The sequence below is a fragment of the Diplodia seriata genome, assembly GCF_021436955.1.
Source record: "Diplodia seriata strain FDS-637 chromosome Unknown scaffold_12, whole genome shotgun sequence".
NCBI lineage: Eukaryota > Fungi > Ascomycota > Dothideomycetes > Botryosphaeriales > Botryosphaeriaceae > Diplodia > Diplodia seriata.
Window position 1 is genome coordinate 895,434 of NW_027117319.1, and position 27,851 is coordinate 923,284.

General features: G+C 52.4%; 4 protein-coding genes across 4 annotated transcripts; 1 reads left to right on the top strand and 3 right to left on the bottom strand.

The window, feature by feature from the left end:
• Window positions 1–6,620: 6,620 nt before the first annotated feature.
• SLS55_010399 (uncharacterized protein) lies at window positions 6,621–8,547 on the bottom strand (the record flags this gene model as incomplete). Its single annotated transcript, XM_066781781.1, has 2 exons — window positions 6,621–8,434; window positions 8,484–8,547. 2 exons carry the CDS (start codon window positions 8,545–8,547, stop codon window positions 6,621–6,623), a joined length of 1,878 nt encoding a protein of 625 aa, XP_066628064.1.
• A 3,398-nt stretch (window positions 8,548–11,945) lies between these two features.
• On the bottom strand, window positions 11,946–21,435 carry SLS55_010400 (uncharacterized protein; the record flags this gene model as incomplete). Its single annotated transcript, XM_066781782.1, has 7 exons — window positions 11,946–13,315; window positions 13,368–17,841; window positions 17,892–17,966; window positions 18,019–18,458; window positions 19,059–20,550; window positions 20,674–21,077; window positions 21,159–21,435. The coding sequence occupies 7 exons, from the start codon at window positions 21,433–21,435 to the stop codon at window positions 11,946–11,948; spliced, it is 8,532 nt and encodes a 2,843-aa protein (XP_066628065.1).
• Window positions 21,436–22,807: 1,372 nt separating this feature from the next.
• Window positions 22,808–23,830, top strand: SLS55_010401 (uncharacterized protein; the record flags this gene model as incomplete). The annotated part of the gene is made up of 5 exons (XM_066781783.1): window positions 22,808–22,815; window positions 23,017–23,060; window positions 23,116–23,235; window positions 23,296–23,420; window positions 23,483–23,830. The coding sequence occupies 5 exons, from the start codon at window positions 22,808–22,810 to the stop codon at window positions 23,828–23,830; spliced, it is 645 nt and encodes a 214-aa protein (XP_066628066.1).
• An 860-nt stretch (window positions 23,831–24,690) lies between these two features.
• Window positions 24,691–25,813, bottom strand: SLS55_010402 (uncharacterized protein; the record flags this gene model as incomplete). Its single annotated transcript, XM_066781784.1, has 2 exons — window positions 24,691–25,669; window positions 25,797–25,813. 2 exons carry the CDS (start codon window positions 25,811–25,813, stop codon window positions 24,691–24,693), a joined length of 996 nt encoding a protein of 331 aa, XP_066628067.1.
• Between the last annotated feature and the right edge of the window lie 2,038 nt (window positions 25,814–27,851).

The window sequence follows — 27,851 nt, forward strand, 5'->3', positions numbered from 1 at the left end:
AACGGCTAGATTACGCCGTACTTTTTATAACGATACTTTTCTTCTATACTTTAACTCTAAGGCTCTTTTTTCGTCGCGGCCTTTATCGGCTTCTACTTAATTACTTTTAGTTCCGATAGTTTTACGATACCGCCCTAGTAATTAGATACGAATAAAGTCTTCGATATCGTCTATAAGTAGCGTACGTATTCTTATACGCTATTAGTATCTATTTCTATAGAATTCTTCTCTTATTCTAGCTTAGGGTAGTTCTCTTACTCGTCTTTCGATAGGCTTCTTTCTTCTACGAAATTCTTCTTAGCATTTATATAGTAGGCTATCGGCTTTTTAGTCTAATCTCTACCCTCTTTATTTCTATTTCTATTTCTTAATCTATTTCGATTTCTTTTTCTAAAACGATTCTTCTTCTTAGATCGAGTTCTTTCTTCTTCGCGATTTCTTTTCTACGAGCGGGCTCTCTTTTTAGAACGATTTCGATCGCGGGGTAGAAAAGGCCTCTAATCGCGATCGTTCGTTTTATAGGTATTTCTTAACCGGTTACGGCGTTTCTAATTATTCGTTCGAAAGACGTTTTTTAATCTCTCGCGATTCTCTCTACGCTTTCTTTAATATCGACCGCCGCGGTTATCGTCTCGAAAATTACGAGTTCTCTTACTTTTTCGGTTACCGCGTTCGCCGAATCTAGTCTCTCTCTATTTTTTAGGTCTCTTAGACCTTCTCGCCTATCTATTACTCTTCGCCGCTAGATTCGTCTATAGAATGTATTAGTCTTCGGCACGCCGAATATATCGATCTATCGTAATAGTATCTAACGAAGTCTTTAGATCTCGACGTAGCTATACGTTAATTCTCTCGTAAGCTTAAAGTAGCTAGCTCTTAGTTATAGTAATATCTATATTCTTTACGAGGCGTACTACGTCTATAATAAAACGTTTTATAGACCGTTCGTCTTATACTTCTCGAAATTCGAAGCTTCTCTTTTAAAGTTTTCTTTAGGCCTCGAACGGGCGTTTTTAAAACCTTAATACGAGTTTCTCCGTCTACCTTCGAACTTCTTTATTCTCTTATAGAAACTTTCGTTTCTTAGACGATAGCTAGCTCGTGTACTAAGCTTATACGATTTCTCTTAGATACTTATAGATATTTCTTCGCATTATCTTACTAGCCGTTAAGGGTAATTTAGACTCGATAGCTTCTACGAATTACTAGATATTACGATAAAATAACTTGCCCTTTCGCTCGATTATATCGTTATTATCGTAGTCTCGTAACTTTATCGATAGATCGAAGTAGTCTACGTCTTTAGACTAAAAGCGCTACTCTTATCTACTCTTTTCTAAGTTCGAGTAGCTTCGCGTAGTACTTCGCTTCTATTTTCTTACGCTTTTCTTTCTTTTCTTACGTAGAATTTCTACTAAGAAAGCCTTTAGATTATTCTCGAATAAGCTCTCTCTTTCTCTTTAAGCGGTACGCTTATTCTTTCTCTCGCGCTCGTTCTCGAAACTTCCGCTAGATTCTAAATCGTTATTCGGCTGCCTTATAGCCTCTCTCTTTTCGGATCTCGAATTCTTTTCTCTACGGGCATCCTAGCTATTCGAGACTTAGACCTAGGCGGATAGTAGCGGTATGCTACTCTACTAGGCTTATTCTAAAACGGGCGACTATTCTTTCTTTAGACCTACTCTAGATAGCCGTTTCGTTCTCTTTATCTTCTTAATCGCTTTATTAGCTATATTCTTAGACGTCTCTTTAACTCTATCTAGTAGAGAGCTAATCTATTCTTCGGATAAGAAGACTAGTTTTATCTTTACTTTCTTTAGGGCCTTATCTTATGCGCGCTCTATTAGTAGACGTACTTACTCTTCGATAAAGATCTTAGCTACGGATTCTTACTTTTATCCCGTATTTATACTTTCTTCTTATTGCTCTATAGTTGCGCTAACTACCGGATATTTAATTAGTTTAAAAGGCGGTAGCGAGGTTTTAATAGACTTTTAGAACGAAGCTTAAAATTCTAACTAAGCTAGCTTCGTAAAACTTTAAAATTATATTCGAAATTCTAGTCTATTAATCTTCGTTTCTAGTTTAGCGATCTTCTTAAATCTACTTAGTCTTAGAGCTAGAGGTTCCGACGCTTTCCGACTTTTAAAGAATTAGTTCTTCGAGCCGGACCTGCTTTCTAACGGCTCGGTCGACTAGAATAAGCTAGAAGAATAAAAGAATTAGGCTCTATCTTAGATTCTCTAAATTCTTTAGTCTAAATACTCTCTCTTTAAACGGAATAGTAGACTCTCGAAGCGGCTTACTCTTAGTCTACCGCTTGCGTCGAATAATATCTTAGAATCTTATAGGCTTACTTCTATAGCCTTCGCTTTCTAGGCGTACTACTCGTTCGGTATCGTTAACTATTTCGAATTCTCTCTTTTTAAGTTCGAAGTCGCTAGCTTCTTTTCTAACTACTGCTTTAGTTATTTCTACGCCTACCGAAACTCCGGTTATTCTTTCTAAAACTCGAACTAGTTAGAAATTTTCTTAACTTCTTATAAGAAGACTTTAGCCGCGGTAAGAATCGGCTATTTGCCGTTAACTTAGACGCTCTAATTTAGAGAATATAAAATTACTAGTATAGACTCTATAGAGAAACGGGTCTGCCTCGTATAGTCTTTAGTAGTTTAGAGTTTAATAGAACTTCTTCGCTAGTAACGTTTCGCGATTACGACCGCCGCTAGAAGAGCGTTTCTAAACGACGACGTTACTAGAACTTTTTAATTTCGCTCGCTCTTATTAGCGAAGTTTCGAAGACTATACGCGGTACGAATAAGTTTCTTCGATATCTTCGTCGTTATCGACTCTAGAGTAGCCGTTAGAGCTTAATTACTTAGAGTAATAGTTAAATAAAACGACTTTCTAGACTAAGAGCCTTCGTTCTTAGTAGCTATTAAAAGAGCTACTTAGATTAGAGCTCGTTCTTTTCGTTTAACGCGGCGAGCGTTTCTTTCTTCTTTAGCTAGCTTACCTCGCGCTTCTTAGTTAAATCCGATAAAACGCTACTTAGCTCGTTAAGGGCGCGGCCTATAGCTCTAAGAGATTCTAATAATTCTCTTACTACGTTCTTAAGGGTATAGTATTTCTCTAGTTCGAAAGAGGCTTATCGTTAGTTAGTACTTTAGATAGCCTTCTTAGTGCTCTCGCGGGCTACGTTTATTTATTCTTTACTATAGTTAGTACTCGCGATATAAGGCTAGCTCGTTAGTATAGGTTTTACTACGTAGGTAGGGCGTCGTAGAGAAGATAATTCTAAACTAAATAGTAGTTACGGAAGCGTAGATTTAGATTCGTAGAATCGCTAATAGAGAGAGTTTCTAGCGCGATCTTAGAGGCGATTCTAGGCCTAGTAGCTTCGTGTCTAGCGGTCTAAAATCTATTCTCGTAAATACTTTAACTTTTAGCTACTATCTAATGCCGAAAGGCACCGTTACGGATAGTAGAAGATAAAAAGTAAATCTTATATATAATAATATATAAGAATCGTGCCTCTAAGAAGCGGAATTCTATCTATCTACTTCGTAACTATCTAAACTAGAACTTTCTCTAAAGAACTCTATCTAGAATTCTAATATAGAAACCCGATTCTAACTCGTAATTTAAGAACCCGATTCTAACTCGTAATCTAGAAACCCGATTTTAACTCGTAATCTAGAAATCTAATTCTAACTCGTAATCTAGAAACCCGATTCTAACTCGTAATCTAAAAACCCGATTCTAACTCGTAATTTAGAAACTCGATCTTAACTCGTAATTTCGAAACGAGATCTTATTCTATAATCTAAAAACGAGATCTTATTCTTTAATCTAAAAACGTAATTCGATATAGTAATATCGAATTCTTCTCTATATATCGATGTCGTAATAATATTACTAAGCTTCTTAAGAAGGTTATAAAGAAATATAATATTATAAGAGAGCGTTTAGGCTTCTTTATTACTAATAACGCGTCTAATAATAACGCCGGCATCGCGCTACTATAGGCCGCCTAGAGTTTCGTCGCTCGCTAGCGTCGTATTTATTACGCCGAATATATTCTTAATCTTATCGCTAAAGCGTTACTTATCTTCTTTACTACTATATAAGATATTATCGTCGTTATCGAGTCGCTTAGAGGGCTATTCGCCGAGAAGTAGTAGCGGCGATTATTACTTATTAATCGCCTTCGCCGTATCGTTATCTTTATTAACGGCTTACTATAGCGACGAGCGGTATTTAAAGAGAAATAGCGGCTTACGCTAGATAAGATTTACGACGAGAAGATCTACCTCTACTTTCTTATAAAGAACTATAAGATTTAGTAAAATACGACCTTTTATATAATTAAGCGCGCGCTACTATTAAAGAACGCAATAACCCTTATAATAATAGATAATCTAGATCTAGTAGATAACGCCCTTATCGGCGACGATTAGCGAATACTTAAACTTTATATAGAGGTTCTTAAGCCTCTTCTTACCGCTACTAAGCGCTTAGAAGGCCTCGAATAAGACGACGGCTCGTATAGTATACTTTAAGAGGTTCTTACTACTATAGACTAGATTCTCGATTATCTAAAGAAGTAGGGCTAGCGAGAGAACGTTATTAACCGTCTAAATAAGAATCGCCTACGCGTAGATATTAAGCTTACGTATCGTAAGCTAAGTACGTACTATAACTATATAAATTTAACGCCGGCCTACGCGCTCGCGGTAGTTCTTTATCCGGTATTTAAGTAGTTATTCTTTAAAGATAAGTAGACAGGGCAGATAAACTAGATTACGCATATAAGAGAGCCTTAATACTATAGCGGATATCGTCGCTAATCTTATAATAGGCGAAGAATAACTATATAGATACGTAGATTATCTTTCGCGACTCTTACCCGCCTTCTTCGCTACTATCGATAGCCGATTCGAGCGATTTAAGCGACGATATCTTATCGTTTAAACGCTACCTTCGCCGCCGCGGGTAGGCTAGCGGGCCTACCGACGAGTACGAGCGCTATTACGTAATACTAGCGATCGAACGGTTATCGCCTAAAGAATCTATATAGTAGTAGATAAATAATATAGACGAGTATTCTCTACTCTTAAGGCTCGCGCTAGATCTTTTAGCGACTCTAGAAATGTTAGATAACTACGAGAGGCTCTTTAGCCGCGCCGGCAGAATATTTACGGGCGATAGAATAAGCCTATAGCTTAACACTATAGAGGCGGTGCTATATACGAAGGTCTAGGCGGAGCGCGGGGTTATTATGCTCGATAAATAAGAGGGTCGCGGCGGCAGTAGTAGTAGTAGCAGTAGGAGAAGGAGGAGAAGGTTTAACACTACGGCGGCGGCGGGTTTAACACTACGCTAAGGATCGTGACACTAACAGGCAGGGCGGCGGCAGTAGAAGCGGCGGCGGCGGATTTAACACCACGCCAAGAATCGTAACACTGGCAGGCAGGCGGCGGCGGCGGCAGTAGCAGCAGCGGAGGTTTAACACCATAGATATAACTGGAGGGGGGGGTATTAATTCGGCCTTTTATAAAGCATCTACGCGAGTTATATAATTTAGGCGTTTCTTAGCAGATATAGGTAAGAAATATATAGAGAAGCACGAGATTGTACGACTTATAAGCTTATAAGTAACTACTTATAAGCTTAATACTATGCTAAGTATCGTAACATCTATAGCGGCGGCGAGGATTTAAGCCTTATAAAACTTAATACTATGCTAAGAATCGTAACCTAATTACCTAGTTAAATTGCAATTAATTTAATCTTAAATTACCTAAGTCTTGGCAAGTCAATTCGTTACCAAATTACTTGTAAACTGGGACTTTAAATGGCTTAAATTAATTAAATTGATTAATTGGAAGCCCTGGGTGGGGGTCTAGAAGTCAGTGCGGCCAGCGGTGTCGGTGCTATAATAGGAGAGATATGAGAAGCGGCCTTTTCGATAAGGTAATTCTGAATGCAGTAGATCCTAGAGCGTTGTCAGTGGCTTGCGCTTACGGGCTTTAGAGAATCACCACAACGGATATAACGTGAGTTGTGATATCCATTCCTAGAACGGAATATCTTGCGATTGATACTTAAAATAAAACTTTTGTTAAGGGTCCATGTTCGATTCAATATTTATCTGTTAGAAACATTGAGAGATGAGTGCAAGAGCAGAATCTGTGTTGTAGAGGTCCTTGTTGTGCTCTGCGTAGCACTGGGTAATTCAGGGGTTATATCTTGACTGAAGCAAGATCTACCGATCCGCCAGACTGTTTTAGTCTCTGCAACCCACCGTTTCGGCTTAAAGCATCAAGCTATGAATATCAAGAATGGTTTGCAAGGCTCTCGATCTACGTAGTGGAGAGCCGATGTGGCATGGGGGCCTTTTTCAGTGCAAGGATCTTATGCCAAGGCAAGGGTACGGCAGGCAGAAGCCCCAAGTGGTCTCGATGCAGCAAAAGTCGCAGCTCGGGTGCTAATCATAGCCCAAAGTCTCTAAAAGCTGACGCTTGTTCCATTCTCTCGGTGCTGCTTTCCCTCCATCAAGACTTTAGCCGGCTGATCCTTAACGACATTCCTAAGAACTCCGAACAACCTCCCCCACCCTACAGCCTCGCCGTCGCACCCCCCCTCCCGCGCAACAAAAACCGCCCAAAATACGCCTCCAGCCCCTTCACCGCTTCTTCGCCCCTCTCCAGCTCCAACACCGTCCCGACCCACCCATCCGGACGCAGCACGTACACAGCGCCTTGCCTCACATCAACACCATACCGCTCATGCGCCTTCACCTCCACCGAATCAAAGAACACCTTACTACTAACGCCAGCCACACCATCCCCAACCGGGCCGCGGCCGCCGAGCAGTTCCCACGGCGAGGGACCCGGGCGCGCGGGGATGGTGAGAAAGGCGATGGGTGGTGGTGGTGTGGCGGCGGCGGCGGAGGAGGCGTGGCGAGGGGAAGGGGAGGGGGGAAGGAGGAAAGGGGATGCCTCGAGCGCGGCGCAGAAGGCGTGGTAGGAGGCGACGGTGGCGGAGCAGCGCTCGCCGACGAAGACGAGGACGTGGAAGATGGCGCGGTTGGGCGTCTCGCGGTGCAGCCGGGTCGGCTCGAGGGTGCCGGGTTTGCGGAGGGGGACGTCGGGGGCGCGGTGGCCGGGGCGCGGGACGGGGGGAGGAGGAGAAGACGATGATGATGCTGGTGATGATGGTGGCGCGGTCGGGTGCTGCACGTTCAGCAGGCCGTCCGCCGCGTAGGAGATGCCCAGGCCGGAGCTGAAGGAGGCCGCGGCGGCCATGACGTCGCCGAGCACGACGTTCGGGTCCGCGGCGGGGTCGCCGGTCCAGCCTTCGGGCAGCTGCAGCGTCATCAGGCGGGCGATGTCGCGGTCGTAGGCGAGGAGCCGCTCGACGTTGGGCCGGCGCTCGGCCTCGTACGTGTGCAGTAGCTGGGGATGCGCGAGCCGGCGCAGCACGAGCGAGAGCTTCCACGCCAGGTTGACGGCGTCGTGGATGCCCGTGTTCATGCCCTGGGCGGCGCCCGAGCTGTGCGTGTGGCAGGCGTCGCCCGCGAGGAACACGCAGTCGTGGGCGGAGAAGCGGCGCGCCACGCGCTGGCCGACCGAGTAGATGGTCCACCAGTCGACGCGGGTGAAGGACAGCTCGAACGGCTTGACGGCGGCCACGGCTTCGGCCACGGCGGCGCCCTCGTCGAAGGTTTGGTGGCCTTTCTGGCGCTCGGGCGTGAAGGCGTAGCCGATGCGCGTGGCGCCGTGGTCCAGGGCGGCCCACAGCACGTTGCCGTGCGTCGGGCTCTCGATGGCGCAGTAGGAGCGCGGCTTGGGCAGGTTGGTCGACACGTGGCCGTCGATGCGCACCCAGCGGTCGTCGCTCGAGCTGCCGTCGAAGGGGATGTCGACGAGCCGCCGCACCGTCGACCGCCCGCCGTCGGCGCCGACGAGGTACTTGCACTTGACCGTGGTCCCGGACTCCAGCGTGGCCGAGACGCGGTAGCCGCCCAGGGGAACGGACGCGTCGACGTGCAGGCCGACCAGCGCTTGGGGGGCGTCCAGTTCGACGCCCAGCTCGCGCAGGGCGTGGCGGAAGATTTCCTCCTGGTACTTTTGGCGCAGCACCAGCGAGAAATCCCAGGCCGTGTCCTTCATCTGCTCCATGAAGGCCCAGCCACGGCCGTCGACTTGGTTGCCGGCGGCGTCGTAGGACACGGTCTCGCGGCAGGCGAAGCAGTGCTGGGCGAGCTCGTCGGCCAGCCCCAGCTGGTCCAGCATTTCCGACGTGCGCGGGAACAGCGTGATTGCCCGCCCGTACTGGTCCTGGGCCGACTTGGGGTGCTTCTCAATGATCTTGATGCACGTCCTGGGCGATGCAAGCGTGCGCGCGAGCTGGTACGCGCAGACGAGGCCTGCAAACATGTTAGAGAGAACCAAGTGCTGAAGCTACTGGGTGGTTACCTACGGGTCCGCCGCCCACAATGAGAACATCGACATGCTGGACGTCGTCTTCAATACTGCCCATTGCTGCGTTGCGTATTGCTTCGGGACAATTTACGCAGAGTCAAGAAAGCGAGCGTTACGGCAATATTTCAATCGTGTTGTGCGGATAAACGGCAGCTGTCGGAGGCTCCGATGAGGAGTCAATCAAGATGTCGGGGTGGACGAGAAGTGGGGTGAGCCTGCATCTGGAGGGATGTGACTATGCCATGCCGGATTAGGTAAAACAGGCGGCGATAAGAGAACGACTAGATAAGTAATGACGCACCCCATTCTCGCCGCTTCCACCATCCAGCTGCACCATGCACTCTCCCGCTCCCAGTGAGCCGGGTCGTAGGTCGCAATTGCCTGGGCGAGCGTTTCATTCCATTTCTTCAGCTCACTTGAAAGCCCCTCAGCGCACTCCTCCACCACCACCGCCTCCCGCACCTCACGCTCATCATCTACCGTCCGCACATCACCACCGCCATCCACAATCGACGACAAGCTCTGCAGTCGCCCGTACAAAACCACAACCTCATGTCTTGCCGCGTCGAGCAGCGCCTCCCCGCCACGGACCATTCTGCCGCCTCATTCCTCACCACTGACCACGCGAGCGATCCTATCATCGCGAGCGAGGCCGCGGAAATCTTGGCGTGCGAGAAGCGAGAAGCGAGGCGCTGGCGATGGCGGCGGCGATGGGGAGTGGGAAGCGGTGGGCGGAGCTGTGGATGTGCATGTCGGATCTGGGCGGGGCGCATGATATGTAGAGTTCGGGTTCGAGACGGGGCAAACATCGTCAAGGGAGTGGCAAAATAGTGGTCGTGTCGCGCGTTGTGTTGGGGTGAGATGGGGAGCGTGGGAAAGGCACTTTATGCTGACTGCGTAAGGGAAACGCACAGCTTATCGCAGACACGTTGAGTCGCCGCTTGGTGATGCGGTTGGTATGCTTCTTGACAGAGGTCGGCAAGCTGGTCATATTGTGACAGGCCGGCCTTACCTTAACAAGGCAGTCATATCATGACAAGGCGGTTACATTGTTGAGACGTAGCCATCACTGCTCATCCCCTTGTCCTATAAACATTGAGGCGGTGCGTCAAGTCTGTGGCGTCGTCGCACTGTTTAGTAGCGGGACGTTAATGGCGTGCCCGAGAAAGCGAGTTGCGAAGACTTACCCGCCCAGCCACCCACCACTGTTCACCATTGCTCTCTTCCGGACGCTAAGATGTCATTCTTTGTTTGGTTCCTTGATCGGCGAGTCGACGATGCTGGACGTGGTGTTTTGAATATTACGATTGCCTACCCATTGCGCCCGACCCTGTTTTCACTGCCTACAGACAGGCCGCTGCCTAGCTTATCTGGCCCACCCGGCTCTCAAGATCCTGGAAAATGGCAGGACAATACACAACTTTCTCATGATCAGATAGACTTTATGTTTGTAACGCAGTCGTGTTGATGTGGTTCGTAGCTGGGGATTACGTTCAAGATTAGGGCCATCGGTAGAAGCTCGAAAGCGTTTCTTGCTCCTATTGGCCGCATAAATGGAAGCTTAGCAGGATTCTCGCTCTCCTATTGGCTTAATCCATTTCCAGGGTAACGTGATCTCGCGTACTCGCGTCGACGCGTTTGCGTACCTTCCTAACTCTTCGATAAGCACCTCTCGGGCGAATATCAGCAGCAGCGGCGGCGAGCGAATAACAACATCAGCAGCGAGCGAATACCAGCAGCAGTAATCACCGCCTACACTTCGCTTCGCTGAGGGGGGTCGCATGGATGACATCAGATATCAGTTCCAATCCATGCGCCTACATAAGGTTATACGAGTTTCACCACTTCGGAGTTCCAGCTAGCAGCCAACAGCAAATGCCAAGCGCATGGGGTCTGCCTACTTCCCATGGGTGGCACTAGCGTCTGTAAAGCCCACTAACAGTTCCCTTGGGCCGGAGGAAGACTAACAGTCAAAAGAGCGATACCAACGCGTGCACATCGAGGATCCTGCCCCCATAAAAACCTGCCCGCCCCTTCCTCGTTTTGCCCAGAATCACGAATCGTTCAACATGGACAGCGAAACGCAAGTACTCGTCGCCTGTCACCGCTCTGTATACGCTAACACTTCAGCGTAGGTTGGCATATATCGAGGACGGCCTCAGGTACTTTGAGGCCAACCCAAAGGGAACTGCCGATGCGAAGACGTATATTCATCGCTCCATTGGGCTCTATACTGCAGTCGAGAACTGTTGCGCAGCCAATCATCCTCGATGTAAGTTACTTGAACCGAGAGCCCTGCATCGATGATAGTAACGAGAAATAGGGGAGACCTTCCTCGAGGGGGGATTCCACGCAGTGTACCAGATGCTGGACGAGCACATAAAGCAATACCTCCACGGAATGTCCAAATCGAACGAATGGGATAACGAGTCATACCGCGAAGCGTTCCGAACGTATCAGGATGTTGCGCGCCACATCGCCCATTTGTTCGTGTCTGTAAATCGCACCTACGTTAAAGCCGCGAAGTCGCACGGAATCGACGTCCTTGATGTTTATTCGCTGTACATGCTTCGGTGGGAGGAGTACATCGGCACTTCCCGTCTCCTCCATGCTGCGGACATTGGTGCGTAAGAAAAGAAGGATTGGCTGTGTGATCGATTCCCACTCGAATGGAGCCGCCGCAGTGAACCTTCCGGCTCGAGGTATGAATAGTTTCGTAGAGGAATGTAAACTATCTCATAAAACCATGAAAGAACGAAACAACGTAGGACAAAACAATTCATGCACACGGGCACCCACGTACATGCCACTTAGACCTGTGTAGCATTCAACAACTCCCTTAAGTCTTTTAGTCTCTAGAAAACGTTTCTAGCACTCGTTCAATTATGTGTTATCATAGCACATGCTCTGACGCAATCCAGGCAAAATCAGGTGGAGCGTTGGACCCCTTACGTTCCATGGCTTGCTACCTAGCGCCACGGTATGGACAGTAGCTGGGTATGTGGTTAGCGGGATGCATTAGGGCTGCTTGCTCAGAAGCCGACCAGGGATTCCCGGTACAGAGCCACAACCGTAAATCTCCCAGCTTTGGGGTTTCCAGGCGTTTTCAAGGCAGAGCGCTTCTAGCGCGCGCGCTAGTGTTGGCTCACTAAAAAGTCAAGACCACGTGCTATCTGACTACACTTATCGCAATATTTGTGACGTAATGTGACCTCTTACAGACACCAATATCCTGTTGAAGCACTTCGCCGAACTCTAGAGTAAGTTGGTTTGGCCTGACACTTCCCATCAGCTCTTTGAAAGCGCTTCAGGCTCTTACCGCCCCCAAATTAAAGCAACACCTCTACGGATGGGCTATCCAAACACCCAAGACACAAAACCAAAACTACCAAGCGACCTCCACCACCCATCCAAACCGCTCAAAACCGCCACGAGCCCGCGCCACCACCCCATCCATCAATCACGCCCTCCCCTCCCCTCCCCAAAGCTCTCCTCCGCCAACACCCTCCCACCGCACAAATGCCCCAAATGCGTCTGCGAATAAACATGCCCCTTCCGCCTCATCCCCACCAGCGCCTCCACAAACACGACCGGGCTCCTCACAAACGGCGACTTAACGGGCCACCCGCCGCGCCTCCTCTTCTCCATCTGCACGAAGCCATCCGCGCCAACGCCGCCGCCGCCGCCGCCGTCTCCCACCCCCGCGGCATCCGTCACGATGCCCAAGAAATCCGCAACGAGGCGGTACGCCGCGTACGAGTCGAAGAACAGGCTGCCCGCGAGAAGCCCCAGCTGCGCCACGAGCAGCGGCGGCGGGGGCGTGTACTCCGCCTCCCCCGAGCCGGTGCCGCACACGGTGTAGAAATCCAAGCCGCCGAAGTCGCCGAGCATCGCTCTCGACGTCTTCGCGGCGTAGACGTGCAGGCGGACCGCCGCAGCCGCCGTTTCCTGGCGGAGCGCGGGTAGCAGCGCGTTGGCTTCGTAGGGGCTGATGATGACGAAGACGTCGTTGCGGTCGGAAAGGCGGCTGGACAGGAGCCATGTGATGGGTCGGAGGAACTCGTCTGCGCGGCCGTGGGTCGTCAGGGCGACGGTGCGGACGAAGTCGGTGGTCGCGTACAGCGTGTCGGCGACGGTGTGAGCTGCGGTGGCGGCGTGTAGGAGGTGCGGGAAGGCGGAGGTGGAGCGGAGGCTGCTGGCGAAGGCGGGGTTGATGCAAGGCGGGGCGCCGTTTTCCGGGAAGGTGCCATTCTGCACGAAGGCTCGCACGGCGGGGTCGAGGGTGTGCGCGAGGGCTTCGGCGGGTGGCGGGCGCTGCAGCTCGCGTTCTTGCTCGACTTCGTGCGCGATTTCGCGCTCTTGTTCTTCTTGGAGCGTCCAGTCGCGGCTGTGGCCTGACTTGAACGTTGCCCATTCTGAGAGCAGGTGCTGCACGGTTGCGTCTTGGCGGGCTGGTTCGGAGGTGAGGCAGGAGCGGAAGGCGGGCTGCCCGGAGCTTCCGCCGTACATCTCGTGCAGGGTGCGGCCTTCGGGCTCCTCCAGACTTGAGCAGAAGACCTCAGTGTGTGGCTTTGACATGTCTTCTTGCAGGTATTCTGCACAGAGGCGCTCTCGGTGACTGTGCTCCAGCCCTTGCATGATCCACAGCGGTTTGACGGAGCTTGTTGCACGGCACGTCTGTTCGAAGCTCCAGCGAAGTACATCCAGTGAGTCGAGTTCTTGGCATTCCTGCTTTCCTGAGAGGGCGAGTATTTCCTGGTGTACCTCTGGTGGAGCAAAGAATATCAAGGACTGGTGACAGTTGAGTTTGCGCATTCGCATGCAAGCTGTTCCCAAGTTAGCGAGTGAATTACAGACGGTGATAGTAGTGGATCTTACCTTGTACCAAGCGATCCTTCGTAGTCCTTGGTCCCAATGTGACCGCAGCACGGGCATGTGTTGGCATGCTGATATCTACGCCACGAGTGTGGACCTCGTCCAGATAAATCAAACATCTATCAAGGTTTTGATGGAAGCCGGAGTTGGACAGTCGTTCGACAAATCCATGTCGGTCCAATACACGCTTCTCATCGGCCTCGTCAAAGAAGACCGCAGCGTCAGCGTTGGGAGAAAGTTGCAACCATTTCCGAGCCACATCCTCATTGCTCGCTTCGAGAACCTGAGCTCCGACGTCGATAAAGACCGAAATTTGAGGCGAGCTGGCGCAGAGGAGTTCGAGGAGGCCTTCTGTGCTGAGCCGCTTGCCACTGCTGTCTTTGGCTTCCACGTATTGGCGATTCTCCCGCTGGAGCAGCATATTAGCTACCATGGCATTCGTGCGATGCAGTTGCGGAAGGTCGTTCTGGTGGATAGACAGTGGCAACAGGAACTTGTTGTCGTTGGTACCGCTGAAACCGGTGCTTGGCTGCGACTTGGAAGGAATGTCCCACGCCGATGTAGACAGCTTTGCTGGGAATTCCTTACCCTCGTGGGGAAATACCACAGTCGCCATGAAGTAGTCGGCGGCGGACTTGGAGAACCGCAGCTGCGGCAGGATAGTCTCGTCCCAAGAGCGATCATCCTCTAGGTTGATTCCGTGGAGACTCTGGATGGAGAGGGTTGGGCAGTCTTGCGCCCAAAGTGCATATTCGCTCGACGGGTCAGATTCTCGAAACAGGTTCTCGAAAGCGTGCCGTAGTTGCGTTGAGGTCAAGCCGCTGTAGTAATAGCTCAGACACGTGAGGACGATGGCGACGTCTGGGTGGCCGAATTCTGCGCTGATTGATGGAACACCCTTCGCTCGGTATGGCACTGCCATTCTGCACCGCGAGAGATCGAGTCCGTAGTTAACGAGCCAGCGCTTCTGCTGGAGGGCAAACAGCAAGACATTGTTTGCGATTAGCCCCCGGCACAGAAGAAGAATTTTCCAACTGGCCGAGCTGCCAAACTCCTGCTCGACAAGTGTCAAGGTGCTCTCGCAGACAGAACTCTCTCGAATAAATTGCAGAACGGCCTGGCGCACCGCAGCGGAGCAGTGCAAAAGCGAAATGCCCAGCAGCTTCCCTCGACCGATCTGCTCCACAACCCGATCCAGTAAGATGTGACCAACGTCGTGGTTAAGGAAAGTGATCATGGGGAAGCTCCGGCCCCGAAAGTCTACTTCAATATCGCGGGAGCCCTCAGTCTGCAGTCTGTAGGCCTCGGAGGCAAAGAGTGCAAGGAGCCTCTGCGTAATGACCCACCTGTCAGGCTGCCCGTCCATTATCCTCTGGTTGCCGATTGAATACACCAGTTGGAAGCGAGGATCGAGGATCGCGTCGCTCTCATCAAGGATATCGCGGCACGTCGCGTCGAGCCATGCGTCCAAGTCCATCAATTTCCACGCCAGCTGGGGCTTGGTCCGGAGAAGTTCGCGACCCATGAGCCGGAATGACATCATGTGTTCCGGGAGGGTGACAATTATGCACTGGTCATTTCGACATTGCTCGTAGTAGTCCCAGAGCTGGGCGACCTGGGATAGATCAAGTCGAATGTCCCTGTTGAATGGGGCATGGAAAATGCGACGGTCCACCAGTCCACCCATCCGCTCTGAGAGCAAATCCAATGTTTGTCTCAGCAGCGGCTTGAGGACAACAAGTCTTCCCAGTGTTTTACCGTCTGACAACGCGGTCATCACCATTGGAACAATGACGGAAGACTTTCCTTCGCCCATGTTGAGCTGCAGGACAGCGTTCTGTCCACCATCCGGTTGAATCATTTTCCGCGCCACTTCTGCCTGAACCTCGCGAATGGTCAGGTTGTTCTCAATCTCGATCAGAAGCCAGTCTGGGAAGTCGGTAGCACTCCATGATTGATGGCCCGACTCCTCTGCTTCTTTGTAGAAGCCCACGATATCGTTTCGATGCCTGTAGCTCAGTAGCCTTTCGAGCCGCTGAAGCGATGACAGTAACTGACCAAATGACACAAGGAATTCTCTCCATTGGCCAGGTACTGACTCTCGTCGATGCGCTGAAATGCATGTAAGCAAAGATGCTGTATCGATGCGAGGCCAGAATCCAACATCGCGCAAAACCAGATCGGAAAGCTCATTCGGTCTCAATGCCAGGCTCAATGAGCAAAGAGCAGCTGCAACATGCTTTTCCAGGACGGCATGCTGCTCAAGAAGCACATCTTCCGGCAACGGGATTGTCTCGGGGGTACTAGGGAGATGCGCCTGCTTGAGGGATGTCAGACTGGCATCCAAGTCTTCGGCATAGGCTCTGCGAGTGGGATCGCTTTCGTCTTTCATGGTTCCTACTATCCCTTCCAGTTCCTCCAAGCCGGGCAAGTTTCTGGCGGGATGACTGAGTCGATTTGCCTGGATTGGTGCTGGAATGATCAGCGACTTTGGGGAAGTCCTCTGGTGGAGAAGGCTGATCAGATCGGGCGCTACGACAGCCGATGCCTTTCCCGGCACCAAAGAAGGCCTCGTCGGATATACTGGCAGTGGTAGGTTCATTTGTCCAACGTGAAGCTTTCGAAGTTCCGACTGCACATCTGCAATGTGCAACATAAACTTTCGGTTGTCATTCCAGACGGTAAAGTGCTTCTCGCATTCGCTTTTCATTTCCCTTTGACGAAGCGCGGATCCGGATGCTGGAACGCTCGGGGCATCGCAAGGCCATTGACCTGAAACGTAGCTGACGATCGAGGCCACTTCCCGATCCCTCTCCTGACGGAATGTACGAAGCCTACTCACCCAATTATCATACGACTCGCCGTAGTCTTTTGTCGGTTCTGGTATGTAGTTTGAGAGTTCCGATTTCAGTAGACCGTGATCAGGGCTCTCTCCAGACTCGAGGTTGTATGTTGACTCCAGTGGTTGGATCTCAGTGAACATCCCAGAACAGGCAATGCCTAAGAGGGTTCGCACTACTGGCACGGAGTCGGCTTGTTCAAAGACGATCATTGCGAACAGGCGCATGAGTTTGTATTGGTCGACTGGCCGGTTACAGCCCCGGCAAAGCTCGTAGAGCGTGCCCCATTCTCGACCAACAGGGAACTTCAGAAGGTCGCTGCAAGCCATTTCGGACAGGTTCAATTTTTGATTGTAGCCCTCGATGTGCTCCCATTGCTTCACCCTTGAAGAAAGGTCCAGAATGGCTTCGGTCTTTTGTGGCCACAACCGAACTAAGGAGGCGACCTCATACACTCGGCGAGCTTCAGCACTGTCGCAATTGCCATCTCTTGCAACGTACACAACATCGAACCTCTCCATCCGTCCCAAGCCCGTGTTGCGTAGGCAAGAATTCCGATTAGCTGCCCGGCGCAGAAGGTGCGGGTCACCACGGCTTTTGATCAATAACTCAGGGACCGGTCCAGCTTGTAGCATGTTGAGTTGGGATGCGTGGTGGATCAAGTCCTCAACCAAGGCGTGAAAATCCTCATGCTGCGCCAATTGACCCAGACTGGAGTCAAATTCGACTGTTTGCATTTTGCGTAGGTGTTCCGGGTAAAAGAACCGCGAAGGAGTCAATGCTGCAATCTTGTCGAGCAACGGAACAACATCTTCATTGATAGATGTTGAAGTCCTGAGTGATTGTTCTCGTAGGATTCGCAAGGCTTCTTGAGTACCAGTGTGACCAGTGAGTGGATCTGGCAACGCGAAACTCGTTACCGCATGAAGATAGGCCAGATATAGCTTGCTGACGGCACCTTGCTGGCTTCGGAGTCGTGACAATCTGGTGTCGAGCTGATAGTGCATGAAGGATAGCTTCTGCGCATGGCCGGGATCAATTGTAACCCGGCTATGGTCGCCGTACCTGGAGACAGCGGTTTGGCCGTATGGAATGACGACGCTTCTCTGTGGAGTATTGGGATGTAAGCCCAAGTTCTGGAAGACGAGCATATTCCGCAGTCCAAACAAACATCCGATGCCCTGTTCAGGGTCGACGACGCCGCGGAGCTGTTTCGATTCCAAACGACCATCTCCATTCACGGTGAAAGTCAGTCGCATCCGCGGGACTTCAACCTCAACTCCGCCTGAGACAGAACAGATGACGATGCGGTGACGGCTTTCCAGGGCTTGAAGGATATCGAGTATGGTTGTCCCCAGAGGCGATTCTCGGTCCACCAATCTTTTGTTGCCGATTCCCATGCACGAATTTTCCTTTCCTCCAAAATGGAGTTTCCACGCTCTCTCGGGATGATCCCAAGGAGATTCAAGGGGCCGAAACTCGATATCGTTGGAACGCAAGTCCATCCAATGAACAAAGCCTTCAGTAAGGCTTATAGGGAGATCAGGCGCTAGAATTCCAGGAGGTACGAGACGAAGGCGGCGTTCTCCAACATCCGCCTCTATGATTAGCTCTCCGTTCCTCATATCCAGGTGGACCTATTTGTTTTCTTAGCGCTCCATCCATACGAGCATCTTAGTTGGCTCACCTTGTGTTCGTTGATCTCCTTTACTGCCATGTACTCCATCCCCGGTCGATTCGATTGAGCAACGTTCAAGATACGCTACGATATTAGCAGAGCCTTTAGTATGAGATACCCAGGGATTTAGACTTACGGAACCGAATACCCTGCTATACAATGGAGCACTCATGTACTGCGGTGGCAGTCTACCAATCCGTCGCCCATTGAGCAAAACCGTCCCGGACAGAATATCATAATGGTACTTTTCCGTAGGACCGCTTTGTCCGTGACAAGAAATGCAGGTCAGCCACCGGTCCTCGTGCCCAGGCACCGACTCCCAATGCCCGTCAAGACCGGGCAGTTCATAAGCTTCCTTGATGCCATCATTGATGCCACATCCTGAAACTCCTATCAGTTCTCTTAGACGGGGGGCGATACTGCGTGAGAGTTTCGTGTCGATGAGAACAGACTGTCGCAGTTCGGTGGAGACGTTCTGCTGGTGGGACGAAAAGTTGTCATTGAGGTAGATGGAGGACTCGACAAGGTCTGCGACATCAGACTGATCAAATAGAACCTGATTGACGCGGCTAGGGTCTGTATCGTATGTCATCCGACAGGTCAGAGAAGACTGGCTCAGGAACGCTCCCATCCTTTCACTCTCAGCATCCGTCTTGCATTCATGAATTCCATTTGAGATGTCTCGACACCAGCCGAGAGCTACTTTGCGGACCTTTCGCAAGAGCTGCATGGCCAGGCATGTCGTTGCGGGGCCCGAACTCAGGGCCAAAGTCCGAAGACCTAGCAAGGCGATGGTGGCGAGTCGGCTTTGCTCTCTCCAGTTGGATGTGATGTTGGAAAGGTGAGCATCCAGAAGGCTGATGAGCTTAGCACAAAACTTTGGATCTTCAAAAGGTACATGAGCCTCTCTGAGGACCGTATTCTCAGCACGCGATCCCGCTTGTAGAGCTGCTTGCCGAATGAGCACATGAACCTCTGCAGCGTTGAAAGACAAGTCTGCTGACCCCAGCTCTCGTATGATGTTCAGCCACTGGATACGTTCACCCGCTCGAAGCGAGCTGAATGCTAGAAATTCATGAGCCGTGATCCCAGGATGGCATTGTTGCTGCGCCGCAAGACTTTCGTTTGGTGTGTGAGTGGTGGTGTCTACGAAATCTTGCAAGTTTGAATATGGACCACTGGGTAGCGAGGAGATGCAATACCGGTCAAAGCTTGGTGGTGATGACTGGTCCTGTACCCAGCATTCGGTGCGCTTGTCGAGTAATCTATACTGGAGGCCGTTGTTGACAGCAATTGTCTCGAAAGCAACGGGGACGCGTTGATCATGGTAATGCGATCTGAGAAAGGGCTTGGTGTGAGAGGCCAGGGTAATGGTTTCGTCTCTTCTCTTGAAAGCATGTAACGACAAAGGGCGGTATTCAAAAAGCTGCTGTCGGACATCAGACCCAGGTGGTACTTGTTTAGCGCGTCCAAGGTCCTGAACGATAAGCCACGTAGCATCACGCCACGCTGAAAAGCCAACAGGACAATCAAGCTCAAAGACGACGGCTTGAGCCTGTACCTCATCAGCTGGTAGTGGCCACTCATCCACGTCGATCCGCATGTTCTCAATCCGTCTGTCGTGAGAGCACTTCTGGCAACTACTTTCGCACACTGAGCGTCCCCAGTAGTTGATGGTCTTCGAGTGCTTCATGCGCGATGCCTCAGACACGAGCGTATGGTATTCCTTTGTTGCTTCCACCAGCTCTGAACGTTTACGTTCTCTTGTTGCGGAGGCCTCATCTTCGATTTGCTTACGCACGGCCTGATGTGGCTGAGATTGCGCATAAAACTGAACACAGAAAGACTTTGAGGATAAGGGGCCAAATATTGATGGATTGGTCGGCTCCCAGTCCATCCAGCGCTTCGCAAGGTAGCTCTCGATACGATCCAAGGTCTGCATCTGACAAAGATGAGGAAGAAGAAGAGGGTTACCAATTGCCGGGATAGCGGGACCAAATTTCCGCAACAGTGGATACAGTCGCAGGCAAAGGGTATCCAGAGCTGTCCAAATATCCAGGATGGTCAACAGCATAACAGAAAGCGCCCGAGGGTTGTCCTGGTACTCTTCGCCAGCAAGTTTCAGATACGTACGCATCACATTGAGTAACGAGTCGCAGTCCAGATCGCTAGCGTCTCGATGCTTTGTCCATGATTGGAGGTCATTCATGACCCAGGCTTCAAAGTCGGTGAGAAGAAACAGGTTATGATCAGTGACTGGAGTCTGGCGCAGCTGAGGCAAGTCATTCGCCTCGAACTCCAAGCGAGGCCCGGACTCCAAGGTGATGTCGGGCAACTCCGGCCTTTCATTCTGGCCAAGGGCAACAGCTTGAAGGTATTGGCGGCTATTGCTCAAAAGAAGGGTGCAATCATCATTGGTTGCTTCCGTGGGCAATATCGGGATTGACGGCGATTCCCGTGTCTGAATCTCTGACCAGGCCGAGTTCAACTGGGCGCAAATGTTCTCCGTGGCAAAACGCACTGCATCTCTCACAAAGGGAAAGACACTGTCCCTGAGCTTTGACAGGCGTCTTGCAGCCTTCGTAGCAGCAATCATTTTCACGTCAGCGTCAACAGGCTCAGTAACGATGTTGTTGCAAACCCTGGCTATGAAGAACGCCATGAAGTTCTTGTACAGGTTTCGTCCTTGTTCCCCGGTGCATGTGTGCGATAACAGAATTTGAATGCTGACGCGGGCGACGAGCCAAAAAGGAGAGCGCCTCCAAGCCGATCGGCTATGATTCCAATTCACGTCATCGCGGATATGCTTGACGATGTTTGGAGTCTGGCAAGCCATTCCCCACGCGCTGAGCATGGCCATGAGGGCCTCTGTCACCAGCCTGGGGTGGGCGGTCTCGCGTTCTTCGGGGACAGTGGATTGGGCCTTCGTCGTGGTCTGCATGCAGGATTCGACAGACTCAGTACTCATTTGTAGCACCATGATTGCCAATTCGTCGACGAAAGCGTCGTCGTTGAGTAGGTGGCTCGAAAAGCTGATGGTTTGACCGGGAAACCTCCAAGTCAGGCGGTCGCAGGATCCGACCACATGTCCAGATAGGGCCGAGGCTTCGAAAACATGGACCAGGATGGACTCAGCATCAACCCGAAAAAGCAAGAGGCCGGCGTTCTGGGCCTTGACGTGGACGAACGTAGCATCTGCAAACACGTTAGCTCTACATCCACAGTCGGTTGCAGGATATTTGAGCGCTCTGATGTGGGCAGTGCAAATCCACGTACCACCAGGCTCGAGGCCTCGAAGTGTTGACTTCATGGAGCCCTCATATTCTGCCCAACCGCTGGCCAGGTGCTGAAGTGCACTGCACACTGGCTTCCACTTGTCGTGAGCCCCATGTGCGCATTTCGCAAGAAAGTCCTTGAGAGTATCATTCAGCAGTTGCGTCAACAACTGCTCCCCGCGTCGCTCCGTGGTCGAATCCTCTTCCTGCTGAGGCAGTTTCGCCGGGAAAACAACATGGTTGATCAAGAAATCGAGAGCATCATGGCTGGATACCATGATGATGGTTGTGTCTGACTTTCAAAGGGGAATTGCAGAAGCGGAAGAACTTATATCTCAGAAGTGTAATGCGAGCAAACAGTTCTGATCAAACGACGCGACATTAGCGCTTGTCCCACGATATTGGTTCCGCGGCGTTTGTCTTGCGTTTGATGCGGCAGGGACAAGGGATCCGGGGTATAGTCGCTCGAACTCGTTGCCTGCAAACTTCGTGTACGTCCACCGCAGTGGAGCTGCGCTTGTCTCTTTCTTCTGTTGCTGGCGGTTGGACAATGGATAACAAGGATGAGGGCTCCAGGCAGCAACAGAATTGTGCAACCAGAGGATGGCGTTGAACGGTTCGGGCCGAGGGGCGCCAAACGAGTCGGGAGGACGTTGAGGAGGGCACAGTCGGGTTCAGGGTTCAGGGTCGTTGGGATAGAAGGTAGAAGAGTGAGAGGAGCGACGGATGCAAAAGCGACGACGCCGCGCCGCAGCGGCGTAGCAATTTGCATGAGCGGCTGCATGACCAATGCGGTTAGGTGTGATGGTGGGGGCCGTGTTTGAGCGCCGGGGATCGCCGCGCGTTATGGGACGCGTTTCGCGCGTCGCCCCAGGAAGCTCGGGCCTTTTCTGCTGACTCACCCCCGCACAGAGAAAATGACTACTCCGTGTGCCCCGCGGACGGCGCTACAGCCTGCACCCAGATACATTTTCCTCGTGCGACGATACCGCGGCGAAATGAGGTTGCACAGCTCGACTCGCGACCCGCGGGAAGAAGCACCTCTGACGTCATGACACCTGCGCCAACAAAGCACCTCGCTGCCAAGTCCAATCCAGCAACTGTGTCATCAACACCTGCGACCCATCGCGGCAAAATCGGAGCCCCTCTTGCCTTCTACTTAAGCGCGAGTTTCAAGCGTGCCAAGGCGATTTCAGCTGGCTGGATACCCCAGCTCACTCCACGTGACCGGACACGCCTCCGTTGCGAATGGCCAGGTTGTGGTGGCGTGCTGGAATATGAAACGCGACTGAGGAACCCCGCGCGTCAAGATGATAGCAGGAGCCCGTCCAAGGGTTCGGAAAGCTTGTTCGCACTTGGCATGATACAGGTACCACGGGCGGACTCCTCGCCTGCGCTCTTAGTGCAACGCACTGTGTCTGCGGCGCTATTTAATCTTCACCGTGGCTGATTTCGACACGTCGCTGCTTCGTGGCGCAATTGCTCTCAGCTATATCAGCCGCCGGCGCGACAACAAAGTCTGACAAGAACCTTCTCCGTCAGACTTCTGCCAAGCCGCCGCATACGCTCCTCAATAACCATACCACGTGACATCCACATAAAGGAAATACCCTCTGCCTCCCTCCTCCGCAACTGCCCATTCTCCTCGCAATGGCAGAGTACACGTCCATCCCTCACGCCGACGAAGGCGGGCATCTGCCTCGCCACAAGCGACAGTCCTCCTTTTCCTCGCTGTTTTCCCGAAGTCGACTTGCAGACATCACAACTGCGCCTGTTGCTGCTGCTGCCGTCTCGGCGTTACTGGCCACCGCCTGTTTCTGGATACTGTTCGCCATTTATTTAAGGCTATGGAGCCATAGCCAAGTGCCGCTGGGCGAAGAAATCAACGGGCTGGTGCCCGAGTGTACGTTCTCTCCGCTCAACAAACGCGGAGAAATACTGAACCTGCTCCTCTCCAGTTCAAAGGGTCCCGCGGGTGTTCTGGAACGACTCAAACTACGGACCTGAAGTCGATGTCGCCAGCCTCTCCAAAGAACACCGCCGGTTCATACTCGCCAACTGGGCCACACTCATACCTGGTAAGCGAAAGTCCGTCCCGTGCCTGACGCCACACGACTAACCCACACCCTCCCCTCCAGAGGGCAACGGCTTCCTCCCCGTCGAAGACCCCACCAAATACACCCTGGCGCCACCCCTGCAGAACGACCCGCCCTCCACACCGTATCACTACGCCATATCCGTCTTCCACCAACTCCACTGCCTGGTACGTACTCACCCCCTCCCCCCTCCCACCCTCCCCATCCCACTGACCCCCCTCCCTCGCAGAACGCCATCCTCAAGGTGTTCCTCGCCAACAACCCCGGCAACGACACCGACCCGCCCCCCGCCGCCACAGAATCCAGCGCCATGAAGCACGCCATAGAAACGGCGCACACCATGCACTGCTTCGACTACCTCCGCCAGTCCATCATGTGCTGCGGCGACACGACGCTCGAGGGCGCCGATCCGTATACCATCGCGAGGGGCCAGGACAACCTGGAGACCGGGACGTCTGGCATCGGCAGCACGCATATGTGCAAGGATTATGGCGCGATTTGGTCGTATGCAAAGGTGAAGGGGGCTGCGAGGTGGGCTGCGAAGCAGCAGAAAGAGAAAGAGAAAGGGGGAAGGTAGGGGGAGCGGGGTTGTTGGGGAGGGGCAAGGGGGTGTTGAGGCTGTGAGGGAGGGACTAGGGGGGGCGTTTGACGGCGCTTTTTTGAGATATAGGGGCTGCGGCGTTCATATTTGTTATACCTTTTCGAGGATGTAAATTGAGTTTGTGTCGGAGGTGGCGAATCAGTGCGATGGGTGCCGTCGCTCTATCGTGTGGTGTCACGGTAGGTAATAAAAGAAATTACCCACCCGGACTTACCTCAGAACAATTCTACATGGGATGAGTAATTAAATACATGATCCGGACGTACATCTAAGTTTTAAATTTGTGCAGACACCGTACCAGACCACTGCGCACAGCGCCGCCGCGAATCAACATCATCAAGCATCCGCACAACAAAACAACGACCAAGAGAAGGGAATTGAACCATGATAGATGAACTCCCAACCCAAGGATTACAACAGCTACCGCCCCAAAGCATGCTTTTACAGCGATACAACGCTACGCCACGCTAAACAAGTAAACGAGACCAGAAGAAGCCCGCCTCAGTCCAAGCATTATGCACAAGGGGAAAATGAAAACGAATATGTCCACCTTCGCCACTTTTACTCCCAACCGATTGCTGCCACCCGATAAGAACAAAGACCATATGAACAACAAAGTGAGATTCATTCAGTCGACGACCATGCCATCATCATCGCGCAGCGGAACCTGCGACGTGACTTGGACGACGGCAGCGAAATCCATTTCCACGACCGGCGGTTGCAAGCGGAGTAGTCGTTCCACCAGCAGCAGTCATTGCATCCAGCTGCACCTGCATGAGCACCAGCAGCAGGACCCACCCCAACTCAACTGCTTGTTCCCACCACTCCTCTCCCTTCTAAGCAGCCGCACCGCCAGCACGAGGCGCCTGCGGCCCAAACAGCGCCTGCATCCTCCCATACTCGCCCTCCAGCTTCCCCCACAAACCCACCCAATTCTCATCCAACCTCCTCGCCCTCCACGCCGCCTTATCGGCCAACTCCACCACCAAGCCCCCGACCACTTCCCTCTCCTTCGTGAACCGCTCCAAGCGCTCCATCCTGACCGCATCCGCCCCTTCCACCGCCCTCGCGCCCTCGACGCACCGCGTGAGCTCCTTCATCGACGCCGAGGCGGGGACGGCCGCTCGCATGCGAGTCAGGGTCGCCATCATGTTCTCCGTCTGCTCGACGAGTGCGCGCATCTCGCCTTGGCGCTGCTCGTATGCCAGGCGTTGGGCGTTGAGGTGCGACGGGTGCGCGAGGCGGTCCGTCAGCGCCTTGGCGTCGGCCGTGTGGGCGGCGAGGTTCCGGAGCTGGGCGACGCGTTCTCGGTGGCGGGCGTGGAAGTCGGCGAGCGCTTTGGTCATGTGGGCGAGGTAGGTTTGGATGGGGAGGGAGTGGCGGGTCGGAGGCACCGAGAAGTTGGCCGGGTTGACGTCTGCGTCTTGCTTGGCCTCGCCGGCTTTGTTGTTTGTGGGACAGGGCGGTAGATCGGAGCCGGGGGTGATGCCTTGGAGGAGGATGGCGAGGATGCTGCGCCAGATGGTCGGGTCGGGGTTCTGGCTGGGGGGGCTCATGTTGCAGAAAATGTGGATAGCAGCGACGAGGCAGACGATTGGTTGGTCCCAGTAGTTGGTTGGAAGACCCAATTCAACGTACGAACTTTTCCAGGTCATAGGGTCGGCACCGTCCAGCGAGGCATTTAAGTAATCAATGGTGGCCGACTCCGTCTTTTTCTGCTCCCTTCGCGCGCCGTAAATGGTCATTTCTTTCGACTCAGGCTCGAGCATCGCGAAGGACCAGTTATTGTCGATGTAAAATGGGACAAGTATTTTGCTATATTGCAAAAGCAAAAAAGAAGGTTGTGAGGCAGTTTTCGCTGTCGTAGTGATGGATGGCACTGCTATATGTGAGGCGCTGATAGGGTTAGCAAGTACTTGGCTGGGCGGTTCTTTTAACTCACCTTACGCTGCAGAACATTTGCAGGATGTGATCGAAAATAGGGGGTGGCAGAGTTTGATCGCTATTAAGACGTCTCAGGGCCTCTGAATGATCTCCAGCCAGATGTTTAGCGCGTGCAACTTCTCCCATGTCCTGCTTCGAGCTGGCATCCTGTACACCAGTTTGGGCGGGATCCACTGGCCTCGGTGTTGCAGTACATGCTATGCCGTTTGACGCATTTGGTGTTGGGCCGTTGGGTGCCGTGGCGTGCCATGCCGGTTCGCTCGATGCTGGAGCATTTGCAACCGGGTTTCTGTGTACTGGGGAGTTCGATGCTGGAGAAGTGTACATCGTAATGTTCGACATTGCAGTGTTCGTCCTCGGGATGTTCGACATCTGGATACTCGTCCTCGGGATGGTTGAAACTGGAGTGCTAGACATCGGAACGCTCGATACTGGAGAATTGGACATCGGAGCGTCCGTCCGTGGAGAGTTCGACATTGGGGCGTTCATCCTCGCGGCGGTTGAAATGGACGTGTTAATCATGGGAGCATTCGACATGGGAGTGTTGGATATGGGAGTGCTCGTCCTCGCGGAATCCGACGGTATCCGAAGCTTAGTGGTTGATACCACGCCCCATTGTCCTGCGCCCTTCCACACAGGGTCCGACATGCGACGGTCTATCACAGGAGCAGGGCTGTTCGACGCGATGCCATCGGGGGAAGGTTGGGGCAGCGGCTGAGGTCGAGGCAGTGTAATCCTGTGCCCTCGCAGTGTAGGACTGGCCGTTGACGGACGCACGGGGCCCGCTTTAGCGTGCGGCGCGGCAGGATGAGTCAGAGTCGACAGGTCCATTCTATGGCGCGTGCGCAACGGGTCTGGCGCCTCTTGTGCTCCTCCGCCCCCACCAGGAGATTGGGATTGACGCAATGCCGGCGATGGCAGCGCCTGTTCGCGTCTAGCAGGCACGTCTGCTTGTGGTGGTGGTCGGAACGGTGGCAACAATGGAGTCGATTTGCATCGTGTTGTTTCGTTCACTGCTGCCGCCTGGGGCGATGCCGGCGACGGATTTGCTGCCTGAGGGCCCGTCGCCTGGGACGGAATTGAGTCCGTCCGTGCTACTGCTTTTGGGCTAGGGCCATGTTGACCCCGAGACTGCGCCCCCGGTGCGTTGGAAGGATTCGCCGGAGTCTGTGTTACCTGATGTCGTGCCGCCCCAGCTGCCGGTTTTGTGTCGAGTTCAGGCGGACGCTGGGGTTGTGTCTTTTGTGCTTGTGATGTAATTTGCACCGATCCACCCACCGCTTCTGGCTCAGGCTGTACTTGTGACGGACTTGACTGGGACGGCACCACTCCAGTGCCTCCCATTGTGTTAGGATTAGGCTGAGGTTGAGCCTGAGGCTTTGCTAGCTGCATTTGCGGTAGAGCCACTTGTGCTCGTGCTGGACCATCTACCGCTTCTCGCTGAGGCTGAGATTGGGGCTGCATCGGCCGATCTTGTGATGGAGTTGACCGAGCCGTCACCGATGCAGTCACTCCTTTCCTTTTGGGATCAGGGAGAGATTTTGCTGGTAACTCCATCACCTTTACTCTTGCAAAGCCATTCACCATTTGTAGCTGAGGCTGAGATTGAGACTGGGGTTGTGTCGGGCGTGTTTTCGATGGAGATGACTGGACCAGCACTTGTCCAACCACTTCTTTTCCGTGTGGCCCAGCAGAAGCCCGAGGAGCAGGTGTTTCCGACGGGGCTTGGGATGAAGTCTTCGCCTTTGCTTGTGATGGAGATGGAGTACCCGGCGCTGGTTCAGCCACTCTTCTTACGGGAGGCTGGGACAAGGGCTGAAGGCGAGGTTTTTCGGGTGGTGGCTGCGACGGAGTTTTCGCCTGTTCCCGGGCTGGATCAATCACCACTGGTGGCTGGGGTCGAGGTTGAGGCTGCATCGACTGGACAGGCTGTACCTGCGGTGGCTCATTACGCTCGGCTTCATTCATGGCTTCAATCGAGCTGGCACGCGGAACTGACGCCCTATCTGAGCGGGTGTCCATCTCATCGGTTGGAGTGAGCAGGCCCTGCTGC